Source organism: Scardinius erythrophthalmus (assembly GCF_964197995.2).
Source record: "Scardinius erythrophthalmus genome assembly, chromosome: 16".
NCBI lineage: Eukaryota > Metazoa > Chordata > Actinopteri > Cypriniformes > Leuciscidae > Scardinius > Scardinius erythrophthalmus.
Genome location: NC_138236.1, coordinates 16,073,354 through 16,092,422, shown reverse-complemented (window position 1 = coordinate 16,092,422; position 19,069 = coordinate 16,073,354). Strand labels below are relative to the sequence as shown.

The window sequence follows — 19,069 nt, the reverse complement described above, 5'->3', positions numbered from 1 at the left end:
TCATTATAATAATGTATTGTTATTGTGCCATTATTACACCACATTTCTGGGGTCTGCATCAAGATAAACAAAAACTATTTTCCCACATCCATTACCGGAATGATCCTTAGGTTTATCATTAGGTGAAAGACATTAACAAACACTCAAGTATGTTGAGAGATGAAATGTCTTGTAGCTAGAGGGTTCATTGTGCAGATTCTGGACTGGCTGATTACATTCTCACAATACTTCAAAAAATAATGAAATCAGAATGAGACAACAACGATTTCATACTATCATCATCATCATCATCATCATCATCATTTCAATGAAACGTAAGCATGTATATGGGCATTTAGCTGTTTGTTTTTAAAATACTTCAGTCCCTTAAGACATTTCTCATTCCATATAACTACAAAACAAAACAAGATAAAATAAAATGAAATAAATGTTGTATGGAATTAGAAATGCCTTTGATTCTATTCTGATATTTTTTAACATTTTGTAAGTCATCTAAAACAGTAGAAATAACTGAACTATGAAACACCAACTTGATCAATGTCCAGATCAATGTGACAGATGTCTGATCGTTCGCAGTCTCAGCATGCAAAAAAACAAGGCAAACAGAATATACACCCCGCTTCAGTCAGAACAAACTTCAGATCTAACTCGAAAAGAAAGGAAGAAAAGGTGGAGAGAAATTGGGAGGGAGAGAGAGGGTAGAGGAGACTGTGTGAAGATGCAGCCACCTGCTTTCAGTTTTAATATTCTGACTGGACGAGGCCATAGAAGACAATTAGAATTAACAAGAGTGAAAAGAGCCCAGTCAGTGATCCATGGCATCTTCTTCATCATCATCTTCTTCATCACTGCTTTGAATAAAATCATCCTCAATGTCCTCTAAAGAAGGTCCAGCTTCATCATCATCATCATAATCACCTCCACCCAGCTCTGCCAACAGCTGCTCCGTATGCTCAAACATGGGTGCGTCCTCACAGCGCAGCTTCACATAGAGCTATAGATTCAAGAGAGAGAGAGAAAAACAGATCTTATGATTATTATCAGAGGAATAGTGGCAGTGTTTGTTCAGAGAGAAAAGAGAAATCTCAGCTTCGACTCTAGGCTTGGCATGTTTTTGCAGTGTGAACTAAATCAAAACTCTCTTCTGTGCCACTCCTATATATTCCTCTTTTCTCCATCTTTCAAGGACTCTCTCTCTCTCTTTCTCCCTCCATCTTTCTTCAAGAAGGTCCAGTGCCAGCGAAGTCAGCTGACAAATTCCACAAATTAGTGACTCCTTTCCAAGCTCAAACGAAGCAGGCTCTGCATCAGTGTGCAGACTGAGTGCTTGCCAGGAGAGAAAGAGAATTCAATCCCCCCCCAGTCTCAACTCTTATCACTGTAAAATATCCCCCCGAAAGAACATGATAAAAAAAAATAAAAAAAATTCTCAAAGTGTCGGCTAAACAATATATCGCTCCACACTTTCTCCCTTTGGTTTATATAAAAAGCTTGCAGGAGAAGCAGTACAATTAATACTAGAACATTTTACAGCTTCAGTTCAACTGCCAAATGTGAGTACAAGGGAAGGGATTCTCATGATCAATCAATGATCAATCAATTGTCCTTTTAATCAACTGCAGATTATTGGCACAGACACATTCAGCCGCAATCTAATGTAAAAAGGAAGCAGGTTCAACATAATGTGTTGCATATTTTTTCTATAAAGACTGCATTCACTGCAAATTAAGTGATAATAAGAACAACGTCACCAAGAAATATCTAAATTACACCATTAATAGTGTAGCAGAATGTTATGCAATGTATTCACATGGCATGTTAATGTTTGACTTCAACTCAAAGTCAAAAGAATTGCCTGAAATATTTCACCATTCACAAAGTGATGTTATAAAGCAGAAAGACTCTAAATGCCTATTAACACCAAGGACGATAACCATAACGATAACAATAAAGATGTAGTTCTAAAAATCGTTCTAATATAAAAGAATAGTCCACACCACAACTATAACAATACTGGCACAGAGAAACGATATCGTTGAATTCACTTTAAGAAAAAATTTCAGCTGATGAACAATAAAAACAATGACAGCCAATCAGAATCCGGTAAATTAAACTAGAAAAAATATATAATAATATATAACTTAATATAACTATAATAATAATGCATATGATATAAATAATACAATATATATATATATATATATATATATATATATTATATATATATATATATATACAATATTAATAAAAAATTAAAACAAAAAACATTATAGGATTTTAAAAAGATTTGAAGTTATCTACTGTACATCTGTTTTAGTAACAATTCATCAACTTATTCATTTTAATGACAAACAATTATGAACAGATTATGAGAATTCCTACATTATTATTTGAGTGAGTACTTAAAGATTGGTAAAACCGCACTTGAATAACAAGCAGTCATGATGTGATATGAATGTGGTTAATGGTGGCAAAGCTAAAACAGGCATCGACGCCATGCAGACAGACTTGCACCCAGTCAAAGAGCAATGCAGAGAGCTTACAAACTTCCTCAAATTTCAGAAAGCATCACGTGAGAATGACTAACGCACACTATTTTTTTAAAGGTCATTCCTTGAGTTATTAGCAGTGCGTTTGGAGTACAGACCACTCTTCAGTGAACTGTAATCATGCAGACGCAGAAGTTCTGTCAACTCTAACAACCTGACTTTAATTAAGAAAGCACATTTCTTATTAATACATGAAAGAGCAGTCATTTAAAAGGCTGGAGAAAGTGACCCCACAACTTATCAACCTTTCCTCCGCTGTTCTTTCCCCTCTTTCCTTCTTTTTATTTAATGAGTTTTAGCAGCATAGAACCTTATTTAACTCCCCCAAGAGCGAAACCACAGAGTCCTTCACACTCACAGACTAACCAGGTCATCTCACACACACATACTGTCAGTGGGCAGCCGGTTGCTCCCTTATATCACCCTCAGAGCCGTGGGAACGGTCGCTAAGCAACAGCGAGTGGCGACGGGGCTCTCTGGGCCTCGTGGGATCTCATTTACGGACCGATCATAAGCCCTCAGGAGAGTCTGAATCTCCTACCTGCTCTACAGATCTGACCTTCACACACACAAACATTACAACCACTGGCCACACAGGTTTAGTTAGACCCATGAGGGATTTTAACACAATGTTGATGTGTGTGCATGTACTTTCCGGCCTTTTCGCTGCCGGATATCAAGGTTAATTGTGACGATAAAGCAACACTTACACATTAAACTCACATTGGCTCACAGGAGTGGAACATTTAAATGTCTTATGAATGATTTGTTATATACTGGTTAATGCATAACTGGAGTGGATGGCTACCTTGGACGGTCATTGCGACTGCTACATTAAACTCCAGATTCAGCACTAAGATTATTAGACTAATTTGTACAAGGGCAAACATTTCTAGGTAAATGTACCATGCCTTATTCTGAGAATAAAAAAAAAAAAAAACTTTACTAATCATTAAAAAAAAACATTGGTGATTTTTAAGCTCTTATCTAAAGTATTAAAAGTAGATTTAAAAATTATATTTTGGTATTCATTAGCTCTCATTGGTCACCTAAAAAGTGGCTAAAATTGCTTAAGAAAAAAGGCATCAGAATAAATTCATGCAAGATCTCACCTCGTGGGGCATCAATGATCATGAGGAAGGTGAGGGATCAGCCCAGAACTACACAGCAGGACCTGGTCAATGACCTGAAGAGAGCTTGGACCACAGTCTCAAAGAAAACCATTAGTAACACACTACGCTGTCATGGATTAAAAGCGCACGCAAGGTCCTCCTGCTCAAGCCAGCGCATGTCCAGGCCTGTCTGAAGTTTGCCAATGACCATCTGGATGATCCAGAGGAGGAATGGGAGAAGGTCATGTGGTCTGATGAGACAAAAATAGAGCTTTCTGGTCTAAACTCCACTCGCCGTGTTTGGAGAAAGAAGAAGGATGAGTACAACCCCAAGAACACCATCCCAACCGTGAAGCATGGAGGTGGAAACATCATTCTTTGGGGATGCTTTTCTGCAAAGGAGACAGGACGACTACACCGTATTGACAGGAGGTTGGATGGGGCCATGTATCACGAGATCTTGGCCAACAACCTCCTTCCCTCAGTAAGAGCATTGAAGATGGGTCGTGGCTGGGTCTTCCAGCATGACAATGATCCGAAACACACAGCCAGGGCAACTAAGGAGTGGCTCTGTAAGAAGCATCTCAAGGTCCTGGAGTGGCCTAGCCAGTCTCCAGACCTGAACCTAATAGAAAATCTTTGGAGGGAGCTGAAAGTCCGTATTGCCCAGCGACAGCCCTGAAACCTGAAGGATCTGGAGAAGGTCTGTATGGAGGAATGGGCCAAAATCCAAACTTGGTCAAGAACTACAGGAAACAGTATGATCTCTGTAATTGCAAACAAAGGTTTCTGTACCAAATATTAAGTTCTGCTTTTCTGATGTATCAAATACTTATGTCATGCAATAAAATGCAAATTAATTACTTAAAAATCATACAATGTGATTTTCTGGATTTTTGTTTTAGATTTCGTCACTCACATTTGAAGAGTACCTATGATAAAAATTACAAACTTCTACATGCTTTGTAAGTGGGAAAACCTGCAAAATCGGCAGTGTATCAAATACCTGTTCTCCCCACTGTGTGTATATATATATATATATATATATATACATATACAGTGCTATGCATAAGTTTGGACACCCATGCTAAAGTTGACTAAAAAGAGGAATAAAAAATCATCTTTTGGAAACTGAACTTAACCCTTATGTGCTGTTGGGGATGTTTTCATCCACTATGGGGTATTTTTGAGTCTAAATTTGGCCATAACTTTTTCTGTGTTTCAGCAAATGGAATGATTTTTGGTGACAAATCTTATTTTGACACATATTTTGGGAAAATGCTTTGAAATTTTTCAAAAACTCAACAGTACACTGTGGGCAAATTTACTACCCTTTCGTTATGTTTGTGGCTGAAAACAGCCACTACTTTAAACTGCTGTAAAAATTTATCAGATAAATATTTTTTTCAAATTTTTTTGCATAAATCTATTAATCAACCTCAGTCCTGTTCAAAAATACTAAATGTTTAAAAAAAATTCAGGATTTTAACTCTTTAATTGCCAAATTTGTAAATGATGTCACTGATTTGGGAAAAAAACACACACAAAATGACTCATTTTCAATATAAAATGTGATTGTGGACTGGATTTTTTTTTACCTTTTATCACAGTCTTGGACATGTCAAAGATTAGAAACAACATTGGTTTTGATGCATTGTTAGTTTTTGTGCAGCATCAGATTTTAACTTTTTCTCCCTCATTTACTGTTCGTGGCTGTTTTTGCCCCATTGACTTCCATTATAACCACATTTTTTGATTGCAAAGCCATGACACCATATAATCATGCATTTTTGATTGTTGGTGGTTTTCCCTGTTGGGAAGAGGTAAAATTTGTAATTTTTACTGTTGATAACCGGGTGGCACCATTAACCCTTTAGATAGGCCTGTGCCAAAAAAAGCTTAGTTTCTGGCTTTTACATGGAGTTATATGGAGTATAACAGCATAATAAAGTGTGTGTGTGTGTGTGTGTGTGTGTGTGTGAACTCACCTTGATGCGTCTGAGAAAATCAAAATATGCACCTCAGCTCTCAGAACTGCATGGAGTAAACAAAAACAAAGTAAGTGTATTTATGCACCTGCTGCCTTTTGATGGTGAGAAATGCAGACTAAACAAAAACAAAGCAAGTGGATTTAAACGCGTGCATGCAAGCCTGCTGGTCATTTGATGGTGAGAAGAGCAGCAAGCAACATGAGAAAGGGCTTGACTTGTAGTGAAGTTTTAGAGATGATTATGCAGCCTGACCCTTCCAGCGAGCTGCAGGATGTTTCGTCTTCTCCCTCTGACACCACAGACTCAGGAGAGTCAGATCCTGATTTGGATGTGGCACCCTCATCATCCTGTCTAGCTTCCACTGAAGGCGAGGAGGATTCGGAGGATCCTGGATCTGGGTGGATTGGGAGAAACGGCGAAGTGTGGTTTTCCACCAGCGCGGAGACAACTCCCTTTCTTCAGCCTGCCAGAGGCGTGACTCCAGGGCCGACGCGCTATGCCTTCGCAAGGGTCCAGAACATGGATTCCGTGTTCAATCTGTTTTTTACGGAGGAGATGATTGACCTCATTGTCAGCATGACTTGCGTCAACACATACATGTTTGTACAGTCATACAAACATGTATGACTATGCCTTGTGATGGCATAGCGCGTCGGCCCTGGAGTCACGCCACTGGCAGGCTGAAGAAAGAGAGTTGTCTCCGCGTTAGTGGAAAACAACACTTCGCCGTTTCTCCCAATCCACCCAGATCCAGGATCCTCCGAATCCTCCTCGCCTTCAGTGGAAGCTAGAGTGGATGATGAGGGTGCCACATCCAAATCAGGATTTGACTCTCCTGAGTCTGTGGTGTCAGAGGGAGAAGACGAAACATCCTGCAGCTCGCTGGAGGGGTCAGGCTGCATAATCATCTCTAAAACTTCACTACAAGTCAAGCCCTTTCTCATGTTGCTTGCTGCTCTTCTCACCATCAAATGACCAGCAGGCTTGCATGCACGCGTTTAAATCCACTTGCTTTGTTTTTGTTTAGTCTGCATTTCTCACCATCAAAAGGCAGCAGGTGCATAATTACACTTACTATGTTTTTGTTTACTCCATGCAGTTCTGAGAGCTGAGGTGCATATTTTGATTTTCTCAGACGCATCAAGGTGAGTTCACACACACACACACACACACACACACACACACACACACACACACACACACACACACACACACACACACACACACACACACACACACACACACACACACACACACTTACTTTATTATGCTGTTATACTCCATATAACTCCATGTAAAAGCCAGAAACTAAGCTTTTTTTGGCACAGGCCTATCTAAAGGGTTAATGGTGCCACCCGGTTATCAACAGTAAAAATTACAAATTTTACCTCTTCCCAACAGGGAAAACCACCAACAATCAAAAATGCATGATTAGATGGTGTCATGGCTTTGCAATCAAAAAATGTGGTTATAATGGAAGTCAATGGGGCAAAAACAGCCACGAACAGTAAATGAGGGAGAAAAAGTTAAAATCTGATGCTGCACAAAAACTAACAATGCATCAAAACCAATGTTGTTTCTAATCTTTGACATGTCCAAGACTGTGATAAAAGGTAAAAAAAAATCCAGTCCACAATCACATTTTATATTGAAAATGAGTAATTTTGTGTTTTTTTTTCCCCCCAAATCAGTGACATCATTTACGAATTTGGCAATTAAAGAGTTAAAATCCTGAATTTTTTTTAAACATTTAATATTTTTGAGCAGGACTGAGGTTGATTAATAGATTAATGCAAAAAAATTTGAAAAAAATATTTATCTGATAAATTTTTACAGCAGTTTAAAGTAGTGGCTGTTTTCAGCCACAAACATAACGAAAGGATGTAAATTCTAACAATGCACAAGGGTTAATGCCTTAATTAAAAAAAAATAGGAAAAATCCAACCTTTAAGGACACCAATTTTCTTTGTGAATGAATAATGTATCGTAAATAAATAAATGTTCTTCCTTAAAATACAGGGTGCATAAGTTTGGACACCCCTATGTTAAATTCTCATAGAGGCAGGCAGATTTTTATTTTTAAAGGCCAGTTACTTCATGGATCCAGGATACTATGCATCCTGATAAAGTTCCCTTGGCCTCTGGAATTAAAAAAGACCCACATCATCACATAGCCTTCATCATAAGTCAAGTCAAGTCAAGTCAAGTTTATTTATATAGCGCTTTTCACAACACAGGTTGTATCAAAGCAGCTTCACAGTAATAAATTAGAACAATACATCAATGTTTGTTTCTAGTGGAACGTCTACGTTCGGTAATGCTGATCAATAGTATCGTTGATTGATTAATTCAATTAAATATCCCCAAATATCCCCAACTGAGCAAGCCAAAGGCAACAGTGGCAAGGAACCGAAAAACTCCATCAGGTGACCTAATGGAGAAAAAAAAACCTTGGGAGAACCCGGGCTCAGTCGGGGGCCAGTTCTCCTCTGGCGTTTATGAACTAGAGGTCGGATTTAACTGTAGGATTAAAAGTATTATATGAATGCCTGGCTGAAGAGATGCGTCTTTAATCTAGTTTTAAACTGGGAGAGTGAGTCTGAGCAACGAACAGTATCCGGAAGACTATTCCAGAGTTTTGGTGCTAAATGTGAAAATGCTCTCCCTCCTTTGGTGGATCTGGATATCCTAGGTATGACCAAAAGCCTCGAATTTAGTGATCTTAAAGAGCGCGATGGATTATAGGGCGATAGAAGATCGGTTAAATAGACTGGAGCTAAGCCGTTTAGGGCTTTATAAGTCAGTAGCAATACCTTGTAATTAATACGGGACTTTATAGGTAACCAATGTAGGGATGATAAAATCGGTGTTATATGATCATATTTTCTTGATCTAGTTAGAACTCTAGCGGCGGCATTTTGGACTAACTGTAGCTTGTTTATTAAGGATGCAGGACAACCGGCTAATAACGCATTACAGTAATCTAGTCTCGAGGTCATGAATGCATGAACTAACTTTTCTGCGTCAGAAACTGATAGCATATTACGTAGCTTAGCAATGTTTCTAAGGTGGAAAAAGGCTGTTCTTGTAACATATGAAATATGATTTTCAAAAGACAGGTTGCAGTCTAATATAACACCCAGGTCTTTTACTGTAGAGGATGAAGTAACAGGACATCCTACTATGTTAAAGTTGTATTGTGAGAGGTTTTGTGGGTGGTTTTTTGAACCGATAAGTAGTACCTCTGTCTTGTCTGGATTTAATAAAAGAAAATTATGCGTCATCCAATCTTTTATATCTTTAACACACTCTGTCAATTTGGATAATTTAGCGTTTTCATCTGGCCGTGATGAAATATAGATTTGAGTGTCATCAGCATAACAATGGAAACTAATTCCATGTTTCCTTATAATATTTCCAAGTGGCAGCATATATATTGAGAATAATAGAGGGCCTAACACAGATCCCTGCGGCACTCCATAGTTTACTGGAGTTATGATAGATTTTTCTCCATTTAAATAAACAAAATGGTAGCGGTCAGATAAATACGATCTAAACCAGCTTAATGCTTGTCCTTGAACACCAGTATAATTTTGTAGTCGATCTAAGAGTATTGTATGATCTATAGTATCGAACGCAGCACTAAGATCAAGTAAAACTAATATTGAGATACAGCCTTGGTCAGAAGCTAAAAGTAAATCATTTGTGATTTTAACGAGCGCAGTTTCAGTGCTATGATGCGGCCTGAATCCAGACTGAAACTTTTCATAGGTGTCATTTTCTTGTAAGAAAGAGCCCAGTTGAGCGGACACAACTTTTTCTAGTATTTTAGACATAAAAGGTAGATTTGAAATGGGTCTATAATTTACTAGATTATTCGGATCTAATTGTGGTTTCTTAATGAGAGGTTTTATAACTGCCAATTTAAATGTTCTTGGAACATGACCTAAAGATAAAGACGAGTTAATAATATTGAGGAGAGGCTCTTCCACTACAGGTAACACTTCTTTCAATAGTTTAGTTGGTATGGGATCTAATAAACATGTTGTTGTTTTAGAGGAAATGATAAATTTATTTAACTCTTTTTGTTCTATAGTTGAAAAGCACTGTAATTGTTCTTGCGGCGTGATAATTGAGGCTGAATTATAAGGCGCGATTGAGGATTGAACGTTTACAATTGTGGTTCTGATGTTTTCTATTTTCTCAGTGAAGAACTTCATGAAATCATTACTACTAAACTGTAATGGAATACTTTGTTCAGGAGACATCTGTTTATTTGTTAGTCTCGCCACGGTGTTAAATAAGAACTTAGGATTGTTATGGTTGTTTTCTATTAGTTTGCGTAGATGCTCAGCCCTGGCCGCTTTTAGGGCCTTTTTATAACGTGACATACTGTCTTTCCATGCGATTCTAAAGACCTCTAAGTTGGTTTGTTTCCATTTACGCTCTAAATTACGGGTTTCTCTCTTTAGAACACGCGTAGTACTGTTGTACCATGGTGCTTTACTTTTCTCTCTGACCTTTTTTAATCTAATGGGCGCAACAATATCCAATGATCCAGAGAGAATGGTGCTCATAGTGCTAGTTAATTCCTCAAGTTCATCTGTTTGTTTGGGTTCACTGAGCAGCTGAGACAGATCCGATAAGCTGTTTGAAAAATTATCTATGGTGGATGGAAGGATTGTTCTGCCTAATCGATAACGCGGCGCAGCATGATATATTACAGGAGTACGTAATATGCAAGTTACCATGTAATGGTCAGTGACATCGTCACTTTGTGGAATGATATCTATATCGGTTGGATCGGTTCCATGTGATATAATTAAATCGAGTGTATGATTAAATCGATGAGTCGGTCCGGTAATGTTTTGCTTGACCCCAAAGGAGTTTAATAAATCAGTAAACGCAGCCCCTAACGCATCATTTTGATTATCTACATGGATATTAAAGTCTCCAACAATTAATGCTTTATCGAAGTTAACTAATAGGTCTGAGAGAAAATCTGCAAACTCTTTTAGGAAATCAGCGTAAGGCCCAGGCGGTCTATATACGGTAGCCAAGGCTAGAGATAATAGGGATGTTTTTCTATCATCTAAGAGCGTAACATTTAGTACAAGTACTTCAAATGAAATAAACTTATAACCCGTTTTCTGAGTAACATTGAGAAAATCTCTATAGATTGTTGCAACACCGCCGCCACGACCATTCAGACGGGGCTCGTGCTTATAGGAGTATCCTGATGGAGTAGACTCATTTAAACCGAAATAATCATTTGGTTTAAGCCAGGTTTCAGTAAGGCAAAGTACATCGAAGCTATTATCTGTGACTATTTCATTTACAATAACTGCCTTAGGTGTGAGTGATCTAATGTTTAAAAGACCTAGCTTTAAAAATTGTTTTTGATTACCAATAGCAACATTTTCTGGTTTAATAACAATTAGATTTTTTCTAGATCCTGCAGTAGATTTATGATTTGATCTCACTAAACGAGGAATAGACACAGTTTCTATGCAATGTTCTACACTATTTATATCAGTTAAATTGGTGCAGCAGAGACTATGATTTGGACTTTTGTTTACTAGTCAAAAGGTATTTAACATTTTGGAGATGTTATCTGACAGAAGATCCGATCCGAATCTGTTTGGGTGTAAGCCATCAGCACGGTAAAGCCTAGGACGCTCCCAAAACAGATTCCAATTATTTACAAAGAGAAGTTTCTGCTCATTGCACCATGACATTAACCATTCATTAAGCGCAAATAATCTACTAAACTTTTCATGACCTAGTCGGTACGTGGGAAGCGGTCCTGACACAATAATCGTTATATCAGGCGATGTGCTGCGTACCGTATCGATCAGATTCCTGAAGTCTTTCTTCAAAACTTCCGTCTGGCGCAGTCTGATGTCGGCCCCTCCCGCGTGCAGGACAACGGTTCCGACGCGCTCGTTCAGAATCTCGGGAACGTGAGCAGCGACTTCGGAAACACGAGCACCAGGAAAGCAGTGACTATGCACCTTACTTTTATTTAACGTAACGTGTACGTGTCGAACGATGGAATCGCCGATGATCACAGCATCGCGTTCTGTTTCGCGAAGAGGGGAGAAGCGGTTTTGTGTGGATATCTCGAAAACCGGGAGGGTCGGAGAGAGTTTTCTTGGTCTAGACCTGACTCGCGACTTCCGCTGCGGAAAAATCCAGGCTTCGTGATGGCATGTTGGAGCCGGAGTGAACGAGACCATGGCTGATCGCGACCTCGACGTTCGGGACCGATGTTGAGGAACGCACGGAGTAGACGAGGTCGGAGTCAGCGGGTTAGTAACATTAATCTCTGATTTGTGTGCCTCGGCGCGCGATGTTTCGAGAGCCAAACGCCGGTCTATCAGCTCGGCTTTTCTTACTAAAAGGTCGTGGATCTGTTTCTCAACAGCTTCCAGCTCAGACTGCACCGCGTGCAGCTCAAATGTGTCCTCACCTGCACCAAAAGGTAGACTACTTACATTTGATATATTCGCCATTTTAACAGATGGACAGTAAGTTAAGTTAGCAACGACGCTACCAGTGGTGCTATCAATATTAATACTAATTTATGGCTTAAGTCTTGGATATAATCCGTCTTTTCAGTGGTACGGGTGTAGAGTAGACGCACGATAGGTGAAAAATGTTTGTTTGTAACTTAAATGAGTGCGGAGAAGACGCGTTCAGCCGTGATCCACGGACGTAACCTATAAGAGTATCCAGCGTTGGATCACAAGGCTTGAGACGCGTCTGCTCAACAATCCGCGTTATAACTATGAGGTGAGGAAAAGTAGAAAATGTTCGTTGTAAGTGAGTTTAAAGAGAAATCAAGAATTATAAATCAATCGATGGAGCTCCAAAGACAACAACGCGCTCAGACGCGACGCATGCGCATTCCCAAAGAGATTGGCATGGTTTTATTTCAGTTAGCCTAATAGCTGGTTTGATTTGCATTGAGAGATGATCTTATGGAAAGTTCTCCTTGGTGAGCAGAAGAGACTTCTTTCAAAAACATTAAAAATAGTAATGTTTCCAGACTTTTGACTGGTACTGTATACTGTATATACAAAAACGAGCAATAGAATGACAGACGGAAAGGCAAATACCGTATATACCCGACTATAAGACGACCCTGAATATAAGACGACCCCCCCCCCATTTTCCAGACTTATTTTTGTGGAAAAAATCTGGTTTTCAACAGAAAATAATTTTATTTGAAAATTGCAGTGATAATTCATTCTCTCTCTTCCAGCGCGCCTCTCTCTCTCTCTCTCTCTCTCTCTCTCTCTCTCTCTCTCTCTCTCTCTCTCTCTCTGCGTCTAGCGCACCTCTCTCTCGCTCTCTCTCTCTCGCTCTCTCGCTCTCTCGCTCTCTCGCTCTCTCGCTCTCTCGCTCTCTCGCTCTCTCGCTCTCTCTGCGTCTCGCGCGGCAGAGAGGAGCAGCGATCATTTGTCTTAATGGGTCATGTTTCAGTCACTATTTCATATTTATTCAGTTGTTCCTTCTCCCTTTCCCCCCGTGATTTTGTCTATATCGCGAATATAAGACGACCCCCCATTTTTCAGCGAATTTTTAGGACAAAAACCTCGTCTTATATTCGGGTATATACGGTAAAGCGACGGACGGATGGGCAGATAGGTAGATATATATATTTATAAACAGATAATAAACAGACCTCAATAAAGATAATCTTTTTTAGATATTTTATTTGCTATTTTTATGACAGAATTTCGATGACATACAGCATCTGTAAATATAGGAAAATAATTAAATCGTCTTAAAAAATGTGTTACATTTTTTACAATATTTTGTGTAAATATATCTCGAAACTTAACCCATAATCCTCCTGGGAGCAATTTCACTGAGATGATCTTCCACAGAGATTAAAAAAAGCACTGCATAGAGAGAATGACCCTGTACCACTGCGCCCAACCCCTCTGAGAATAAATAAATGAATTGAGAAACACTTGTGCAACAGCTCCAGCGTTTTGGATTCAGATCTGAGTGGTGGTTATTTAATCAATCTAGAGGAGGACGGCGCTCCCTCAAATGTGTTACCTCAGCGACAGACACCATCTGGAGTTCCACCCTGTAATTACTGAGACCTGATCTCCAGTCCTGATAAGAGTTACACTCCATCAGCCACTGACACACACACACACACACACACACACACACACACACACACACACACACACACACACACACACACACACACACACACACACACACACACACACACACACACACACACACACACACACACACACACACACACACACACACACACACACACACACACACACACACACACACACACACACACACACAGTGTCAAAAACACCTTCAACAAATCTCCTCATCTTTACATCCTTTAATAAGCTCTCAAAAGTGTACACAGCAGAAATGTTCCTCCTAGAGATAGCTCCTGCTGAAAAGTGTATCTTCCACTTAATCCAAGACTTCTATGTGTACTCCACATACTCAATACTCCACTGCTGTATTTCTATTTTTTGAACTGGCAGCTTTGCAGAGGAGCTCTGTTTGGGTGGGTTCTTTGCTGAAGAAAATTGTCTGGAGGTGTTGATGGTGTGTCTGTGTGTGTGTGTGTGTGTGTGTGTGTGTGTGTGTGTGTGTGTGTGTGTGTGTATAAGTGAGTCTGCCATCTCCTGCTATACTCAACTGGGAACCAGCACAAAAAAATTATTGATGCCAAACCAAGCCAAGCTATCTTTGTGGGGGACTCTCCAGAGACGTAATGATTTTTATACTGTACAAACGTATATATTCTATCCCCTTACACTAACCTTACCACTAAACCTACCAATCACACAAAAGTTTATGCATTTTTACATTTTCAAAAAAAAAAAAAAAAAACATTCTGTATGATTTATAAGCTTGTTTCCTCATGGGGACTTCAATTTAGTTTCCCATGGTATCATCACGGCGAGTCCCCATAAGTCTGTATGCATTCAGGTTGAAGTCCCCACCAGGATAGAAAAACATGTGTACACACACACACACACACACACACACACACACACACACACACACACACACACACACACACACACACACACACACACACACACACACACACACACACACACACACACACACACACACACACGTTTCTGTCATGGCAGGGATATTAAACTGAGCTAATGATTTTTTTCTAGCCCCTAATTCTAAAGTTCGATAATTATTTTATTATCAATACAACTATTTATGTTGTTTTATTTAGATCTATAATTCTTCATTTAAATAAATAAATTCAGATATACATACATTTATATTAGCCATGGCTGGTCCTCAGAATTCTGACAAAACCTGACACATATACATTGTGTGCGTGTCCGGTGTAGTGTGCATTTGTGAGTTGAAAGTAATGAATGTGATTGTGTTTGTATCTGTCCTTCCCTATTTCTCTGCCTTCTTTCATCATTCAGATTGCCATCAAGGACTCCTCCCACTGTGCCTAAATCACTTTCCTCAGGCCGTATCTCTCCCTCTCGTTCTGTGCCTCTCTCCTCTGATGAACTGCTGGGCTGAACTGACTCCTGATCCACAACTGACCTTACCGTCCAGCTGAAAGATAGTCATTTATATCTGCACAGTTCACACAGACACAGACACACACACACACGCACCTACACTTTCTTTTCTTACCTCTGAGGCATACATCAGTGTTTCCTGAGACACTAACCTATGGCAAAATAAAATTTAGACGAGTTGTGATTTCGCAGTCTGAATTTAAGAATATAAGACCTAAAATGTAGTACTTCTGCGCAGGGACTTGAATTTTTAATGTTTCTGAAAAAATCCAATTCACTAGAACGAATCAGACATTTCAAAAAGCATTCGAGTTTGGCCTCAAAGGACCATTTCATTTCTTGATTCTAACGTGACAATGTTGGTGAACAAACCGAATAAACTGAGTCATTAGTAAATGATTCATTCATAAAACATAAAAAGACACCTTCTGGTGTAGCAAAAGTATCCTGCACTGAAATCCAAATCATACTGAGTGGTGCTCAAATGACAACATGTAGTTAAAGACCCAACAAAGACACATTTACGAAGGAGTTTTGTTGTAACAAATGTTACTTAAAGCAAGTTAAGCATATTACATAAACAATATTATTTCATTTTCAATGTATTTACATTGAACAGGGGAGGAAAAACAGATTTCAGTATTTAATATACAACTCGCATTACCATAACTCCCACTGCCCTGGTTCTTCACTTTCTTAATCACACACCCACACCTAACATCAAAGAAATGTCAACTTTCAAACACTTCTGTGCATCAAAATGAAAAGAATCATAATAAAAGGCAGGATAGCGTTTTCAGTTTGAATCTATCGATAAATAAGTGCCTCCAATCCTGTGTGTGCTCGAGTCCACAATAAAAGATTTCAAGTCTCAAGAGATGAGAACGGCTCTTAATACATCAAACTACAGACCCGAGCCAAAGGAACAATCACACATAGGCACTGAACAAAAGATGTTCTGCGGCTCTCACTCGACTGGGAGTACAAAAATACAAGCAAACAGACCGGAAGGGTTTTCTAGAGTACATGTATAAAGCATCAATCTACTATAAAAGTAACTGAGAATAAAATATTGCACAACCTATAAGAAAAGTGTAGGCCTATAATATTTTTTTATCAAAACTTTCATATACGTCTACACAATAACGCAGCACAAAAATCCTACAGAGCATTTTATGATGATTTCACATACTATAAAATATTTTTCTGGGTATGTTTTCTTTATAGCTACACTTGAAAGAGAGAGAGAGAGAGAGAGAGAGAGAGAGAGAGAGAGAGAGAGAGAGAGAGAGAGAGAGAGAGAGAGAGAGAAAGAGAGAGAGAAAGAGAGAGAGAGAGAGAGAGAGAGAGAGAGAGAGAGAGAGAGAGAGAGAGAGAGAGAGAGAGAGAGAGAGAGAGAGAGAGAGAGAGAGAGATGGGATCAGGTAGTGTCAAAACACATGGGCAAAGTTTAGACCAAATGAAAAGAAAAGAACAAACACCTACAAGGCAATGCTACAAACAGAGCAATCAATACAGGATACAAATATGTAAGATTAGCGGACCTTTCCTTAGTTGTTGTTTGCTGACACTTCAGTTAATCACATTTGCTTGCTGGTGGTTTACAATTTCACCTGCTTTGGAATTATAAAAGATAATTGACATGACCAAATTGGATTGGAGAGTTCTTGAAAATGATCTTGAACCTAGTGGAGGAAGATAAATTGACACACTAATGCACTACACTTACTGTGTTTAAGCTATATTCACACTAACAGTGATTTGCAGCTGGTTGTCAAAGTTATTTTAGATATACATATGGCCGAAACGTTTGTTTTATATGTGCTGTGTTGCATAATGAAAAATTATGTGGCACTTACTAGAATATTTTTATACTGGAATTTGACCCCTGCATTATAAAACCTGTAAACAATGTGAGAGCACCTAATAGCTGGCTTTGATCTAAAACATGCAATCAAATACACGATTCACATCGCCTGCTCTCAAACACTCTGGTGTATGTGAAAGACAGCTGTGGGATCAGATGTCTTCATCTCTACTGCACTCAATGAAATGACAAAGCATTATCAACACAGCTGCTGCACATATAAACAGAGCTGAGAAAAATACATGTGTGGAAAACATACAAAATCTGCATAAAGACACTGGACAAGGCTCATTCCTGTCTAAAAACACACTTGTGTCTCTTCCATGAATGTTATATTCATTCAGATTTACTGGAAGAAAATTGCAGACCTGATACATGATTTGTTTGATTGGAATGTGAAAAACACTTGAATACTCGCTCTTATGCACATTAACACAAACATATTTCAGCTGTGTATATTAGTTTATCAAGGCCAATAAAAGGTGTCACTGTGTGAATGTGTTTTTCATGGGTCTTGCTAGAGGCGATTTCAAGAGCTGCAATGGTAGTTACAGACAGGGCAATGAGATGCTAAAAAAACAGGTCATTTTGCACCCATGGCTGAACGAGATGCTTTACTAACGCTGAAGTAACATTGTGACACACGAGATCTATTACTTCCACACAGAACAAAAGCTGATGAAATACCTTCCGAATTTTTCTTTCTTTAATTTCCCCTCGAGGATCGATAAAGTGTGACTGTCTATTCACAAAGCAAGAGGCTGGACCATTTATGCATCATAGCATACAGTAAGAATGATAAATCATTATATGCAAGATTATTAATGGCTGAAAATGTGGTCATGCACTCAAAGCTCAAGTCAATACCGCCCAGATCAATACAGGACAAGGGGTGGAGGTAATGAAGAATAAAAAGAGATGTACTGAGGGATGAAGAGAGGAAGAAAGAGCTGATGGAGAGAGATAAGAAGTACTGACATATGGAAAGAGGGAGAAAAATACTGAAGAATAAAAACATGATTTGACTAAATTACATTTGGAGGTAATCAGAAATGCATTTTGATGTTACATGTAACAAAATATCTCTCTGTGTTCAGGTTTGACTGTAGTAAAATTATTGGAAAAACTGACATTCAACATTTCAAACAAATCTAAATCTTGACAAAAAGTAGTTTTGAGAATGTCTCAATAAAAGTAAAAACTTTTTTTTTTTTATAAAACTTTTTATGTACAAGCCTCTTTATATAGAGCTACTGTATATAGTAATCTAGTGGTTACACTATGGCATTAAACTATTTTCTTTCTTTTTTTTACTCCCACCAGATGACACTAATCTGCATTCAAAAGTTGGATTTTAAAGGCCTTGTCTCCATTTTAACATGAAATACAGATTTAATTGAAAAATAAAATAGTACTATTCATATCATTGCATAAATATTAATTGGTAACATACAATTCTCTCAGAATACAAAATAAAAAAAGGTCTGGAATATGAGAACAACATGAGGGAGACAGAATATTCAATTTTGGGTGAGCTAATCCTTTAACACCAGGAATAAGCAGCAATAGATCTCGGCTGACAACTTGCGATTGAATCAGCGAGGCAGATGTTAATTGCAGGTATAGTAGCCTACATAGAGACAGAAAATAGAAAGAAATAGAGAAAGAAAAGAGAGTGAGCAAGGAATAGAGGGATTAAAGAAAGGTAGTGAGGAATGGCACAAGAGAAAGAGAGAGAAAAGAGAGGCAGTGAGGTATGGATGGGGAGGGGGGGTGGGTGCTAAGGGATGGATGTGTAAAGAGCTGGACATTGAGCAGAAGGCAGAAAATCAATGGTGAATAGCGGCTAAAGTGGAATCTGAACCCTGCCTGAAGTCATAGAGTGTGACAGAAGAACGAGCTCATAGTGGAAGCAAGGAAGGGTGGAGTGAAGGTAGAAAACAGCAATATGAGTGCATACACAGAAAACAAATCCGCTACA

General features: G+C 38.7%; 1 protein-coding gene across 1 annotated transcript in view; it reads right to left on the bottom strand.

The window, feature by feature from the left end:
* The window catches only part of LOC308704062 (uncharacterized protein), an 86,988-nt gene continuing 67,919 nt past the window's right edge, over positions 1–19,069 (bottom strand). Inside the window, exon 11 of the mRNA XM_081388136.1 lies at positions 1–994. Within this exon, the coding sequence (XP_081244262.1) occupies positions 806–994 (189 nt within the window). The 3' untranslated portion in view covers positions 1–805. The remainder of the gene's footprint in view (positions 995–19,069) is intronic.